This window comes from Apium graveolens, chromosome 10 (genome assembly GCF_009905375.1).
Source record: "Apium graveolens cultivar Ventura chromosome 10, ASM990537v1, whole genome shotgun sequence".
Taxonomy (NCBI): domain Eukaryota; kingdom Viridiplantae; phylum Streptophyta; class Magnoliopsida; order Apiales; family Apiaceae; genus Apium; species Apium graveolens.
In genome coordinates, this window is record NC_133656.1 from 82,687,341 (window position 1) to 82,692,513 (window position 5,173).

At 37.6% G+C, this 5,173-nt stretch overlaps 2 protein-coding genes across 2 annotated transcripts; both read right to left on the minus strand.

Moving 5' to 3' along the window:
- Nucleotides 1-2,574: 2,574 nt before the first annotated feature.
- LOC141690712 (protein FAR1-RELATED SEQUENCE 5-like) lies at nucleotides 2,575-3,594 on the minus strand. Its single transcript, XM_074495486.1, has one exon. The coding sequence runs from the start codon at nucleotides 3,592-3,594 to the stop codon at nucleotides 2,575-2,577; it is 1,020 nt and encodes a 339-aa protein (XP_074351587.1).
- Nucleotides 3,595-3,648: 54 nt separating this feature from the next.
- LOC141690713 (protein FAR1-RELATED SEQUENCE 5-like) lies at nucleotides 3,649-4,362 on the minus strand. The gene has a single exon (XM_074495487.1). It carries the CDS (start codon nucleotides 4,360-4,362, stop codon nucleotides 3,649-3,651), a length of 714 nt encoding a protein of 237 aa, XP_074351588.1.
- Nucleotides 4,363-5,173: the final 811 nt, after the last annotated feature.

Sequence of the window (5,173 nt, forward strand, 5' to 3'; positions counted from 1 at the left end):
GGTACTACTCTTTAGTTTTAGAACTTTACTTTTTTTACTATTGTGTGTCTTATACATATTCGAGTATGTTATTCGAGTAGTCTAACTCTTTAGATTTAGAGGTGTATATAATGTTTGATACTCAATGCATTTATAGGTTGCTGCTACTGCTACCCCTGTTACTCCTACTACCGAGCACACTTTTGGGAGTCCTGAGTTGACTCCTGCTACTGAGTTGACTCCACTTGCAGGTGGCATGGTGAAATTCGGTAGTTGTAGTGGTGTTATTCCTGATAGTTTGAGGATGATTCTTGATGTACGTATGTTGAATCATTCCATTTTTTATGTTTGATTCTTGCAGTACGTATTTTGAATATGTGTTTGATTTGATTCTCTTGAAATATATTTGCAGATGGACACTGATGAAGACAAGTTGAAGGATAAAATGAGGCGGGGTGGTCCTGGGCGGCATGCTGATATGACGAGGCCATTGAAAAACAGGAAGATTTTTTGGCTATACAAGCACTGGTGGGGTAATAAGAATGATTTTATTTGGAGAGATCATAGAGGCACTGCTGAGCTTACTTAGGATTATGTCCAGACCTTAAAGCCCGAATGTGATTTAGACAGCAATGTCGTGGATGCCTACATAGAGTTGTTGAAGGTTAGGGAGTCTATCTCGGGTTTGGAGCCCACGGCTAAGAAGTTCTTCTTTAACTTCAGCTTTTTCGTGCAACTGCTGTTAAAAGATTATTGCAAGAACTTGAAGGTAAAACAAAAAGTACTTTTTAGTTCATGTGTTACTAAGTTAATGATAATTGATAACTCTTTGATTTTGTAGTTCATTTGATCTTTTATAATTGTTTCAATGTTGCAGGCCCATCCCGAAGCTGAACTTTCATATGTGCAGTTGGCCGGTCTGCATAGTTTATATAATTCATATGCAGTCCAGCGGATTGGGCCATCATTATTGGATTGTGACTTTGCTTTCTACCCTTGCTACAATGATGCTCACTGGTTTTTGTTCATTCTGGACATTAAACAACAGAAGCTCCTTTTAATTGATCCTCTAGCTGAATGGGGGGATAGTCTTAAGAGTATTTACTCTCGATATATATATGCCATGGTATTCTATGTTCTTCGTAATTACTAGTCAATTTACATACACTTGTCATTGTTGGTTACAAATTATATGAAACCAAACCTTTCTAGGAGTGCATAGTGCCAGCTATGTTGCATTACTTGGATCCTTCCAGATTTGATGGACATAAGTTGAAGGTTCATTTCGTACAGGAACGACCGATGCAGTCCAATACCCATGATTGTGGCGTGTACGTGTGCAAGTACATGGATGCTATACTTAATGGCATATCGTTGAGAGATGCTGTTTGGGAGCCTGTATTGGGTATTTGGACATTCCGGTATCGCATAGCTTGGGAGCTTTCAAAAGGGCTCGCTAGACGGATAAGTGACTATGGGATCCAGCAGAGGAACAGGGGACTATAGTTTATATTTTGTATTTGTTCCGGTGTTTTCTTTGTTATTGATTATGATTATTTTTATTGGATTGATGTTACATTTAGATTTGATGTTGATTGGTTGGTTGATTTAGATTTAGTTGAAACAGGTTGGTAAGTTATAAATAAACGGAACCATGCCATTTTTTTTCTTAAACTATGTAAATCACCCGCAATGTTGATGTTAGCAGTATAAATGTCTGTGACCACTTTTCTGCAGAAAACTGGCAAGCACTAGGTTGCTTGTCAGTTTTCTGTAGAAAACTGGTCACAGACCTCAGCATTGAATCATTGCGGGAGAGTCATCCGTCGGATAATCAAAAGAATTATCCGTCCTCATCCGTCGGAGACCTCAGCATTGAATCATTGCGGGAGAGGCATTGAATCATTGCGGGAGAGTCATCCGTCGAATAATAAAAAGGATTATCCATCGAGTGATATAAATCCTCATCCGTCGGAGACCTCATCATTGAATCATTGCGGGAGAGTCATCCGTCGAATAATCATTGCGGGAGAGTCATCCGTCGAATAATCATTGCGGAAGACCTCGACATTGAATCATTGCGGGAGAGTCATCCGTCGGATAATCAAAAGGATTATCCATCGAGTTATCCGTCACTAGTTCGCGTTGACTAATTTAATGTCTAGTTGACTTTGTTGATTAAATCACTTTTTTCAAATTTTTACATTAATACTGCATATTTTAAATATTTTAAGAATTTTGGTGTTGGAAAATATTTTAAAAATATTAATATTACTAAACTCACTTTTATTAACAAAAAGAGGCAGTGAGTTTTGGGTGGAGCAGAGTACCCATCAATGAGTCATTGCTGCAGTGAGACCTCTAGCAATGTCTCACTGCTGGGTGCTCTGTCACAATTCTCTTACAATATTTTAAGTTGGATAATACGAGTTTTGGTGTTGAAAATATTTTAAACAATGTGAATATTAATAATAAGAGTTGGATAATATTTTTGTTAAAAAAATAACATTAATATGCAACATTAATATTATGTGTAAATTTAAATAACGTTAAAAGAACTAATGTACTACTTGTCAACAATTGTTAGGTTAAAACCTACAAATTTCTTCGATCATGCTCCTCCCTTAGGGGACAGTTTCTTGCATCATGTTCTCCTCTGATCGCCCCACAATAATTGCACTTTCGAGGCTTGATCTTGATCTTTGAAGTTGCCGTCTCAATTCCACTTTTATATCTTTTTCTTTTCTTCCTTCCTTTAGTTTTCAACGTTGGAGAATCAAATATTGAATCATGTTGGTAGTCCTCTTGAGTTTTCGCCTCATGGGTTCTTTCTCTACGCTCTTCATCCGCAAAAGCATCTTTCAAGTATCTCTTCTCTCTATCAATCACACCCATTAAGTATTTATACCGTGAAACAGAACAACTACCGGAAACAGCTAAATCTTGAAAAGATTTGCACAATGCACCATACCTTAATAGTTGTGATGCACCATCATTACCAATACCGGGAGGAGCATATGGAAGAGGCCCCGCAATTTTGTTGTCGTTCATTGTCCACCTACCCATGATGAGACTTTCCGGTATCTTGATTTTTTGTTTTTTGTCAAGATAACGGATTATGTGTTTGCAAATCATCCCGGAATGTTCAAACTTCTTACACGAGCATTCAATTTTTTCATACATGAAAACCATCACTCGATATTTTCTTCTGCAATTCTCCGGCAGGGTAGCCTTCTCAACCAAATACAGTTTCGACATATAAGTTCCATTGTTTTTGACATTGTTCACGATGTAACATGTACTTTTTATAAGCTCCTTTTGAAACCGTTTGAACATTTCTTTCGTGTAGATTTCGGAAGTATGCATTTCCAAGGATGAGTGCAAAACTAATCTCCTTTCCAATTGTTCGCTATCATAATCAGCTTTAACCTCCTTCAGATATTGTTTCTCCATAGCCTTTTGGGAGTTCTCAATGAATTCCTTCAAACCGGTAGATGATTGCACATATTCATCAAAAAAAGAATTTGTAGACTCGCTTCTTGAAGTTGTAGTCATGCCAGCGGAAATATGTTGCTTCGTGTAAGCACCAATCCATTGAGTTCTAATAGCATACATGTCATTTAACCAAGCATGATCCTCAAGATCGTACTTCTCGACTAATTGCTCCCATTAACCTTCAAATTCTGTAGGTGACAACGACTTGTACACACATGCATTAAACTCTGTCTTGAACTCCGGATAATTTGTGTACAAATAAGACAACTTCTCGGGAAACTTACTACTTATATGCCATGTACAATACGTATGCTTTGTTTTTGGCATAGGCATGACCTCGGCAATGGCATTTCCCAATGCAATGTCTTGATCAGTAATAATTGTTCGAGGCGGTTTATTATCGACGACTTCCAACCATGTTCTCAAAACCCACTTATACGATGCCTCAGTCTCATCCCTTACAAGTGCAAATCCAAATAGTATATTTTGATAATGGCGGTTTACGCCCGTAATAGGTATGAAAGGCATACAATACCTATTCGTCCGGTAAGTTGAATCAAACGTAACCACATCACCAAAATTCTTGTACGCGTTCATGGACCGAGGATCAACCCACACCAAACCCCGTACACGATTCTCATCATCTACATCCACCCGATAAAAGAAATTACCAAAACTATTTTCTTGTAGTTCTCGTAAAAAAAGTAATCCACACTCCGCATCACCCGAATCAAACACTCGGCACCGAATATCACGTATGACATTACGTACGTCTTGATTAGAAAAACCAAGATTTTCAACACCCCCCTTTGTCTCGCTAAGAAACTTCATTACTTTGCCCGTCTCAATTCCCAATTTGTTAAACAACTCAATCAATGATCGCGTCATAGGATCTATGTTGAGTGATCTTTGAAAAAATTGAACTTTTTCCGGCGACACCAATTTATGATTGTGTTCTAAATCCACCGACTAATTTGCCATTTGTCCATCTTCACTTTGTGAACGACACACATTCGAGCACCATAATTCGTTCGTGGAATTACCTCTCTAACTCATTTTCCTTTACCAAAATCCAACGGCGTCGCTCCCACCCTTCCACCTTTTCAACAAATAAACAAACGGTATGATGGTTCATTTGTGTTTGTTCGCTTATGAGTATTCCTAATTATTATCTCGAATCCCTCTTTTCGACCATAATTCCTATAAAATGCTTCCGCATCATCCAATGTATCGAAAATCTTGCCGACATAAGGCACAACATCGTTACTATTCTTAAATCCATGATTCTTTTTCTCAACATTTTTCTCATCTTTTACGTCATCAACATTTTCACCGTCAAAATTATCACCACCAACGTTATCATCAACATTATGACCGCCAACATTATCACCACCAACGTTATCATCAATATTATGACCGCCAACATTATTACCACCAACGTTATTATCAACATTATGAACACTAACATTATCAACATCAATATTATCACCACTAACATTATTCATATTATCATCACTATCAAGATTTACAGTATCTTCATCAACAAATAACTTACGACGAGCTACGGGGTTTCGTCTAACGGGGGTATAATAATCGTAATTATCATTTTCACTAGAAGAGGAACTACAAGCTTTAAATAAAAAAGAAGCCATCAACAATCGAAAACTAACCTTTTGAGATCACCTTCAAGAATGAGTAA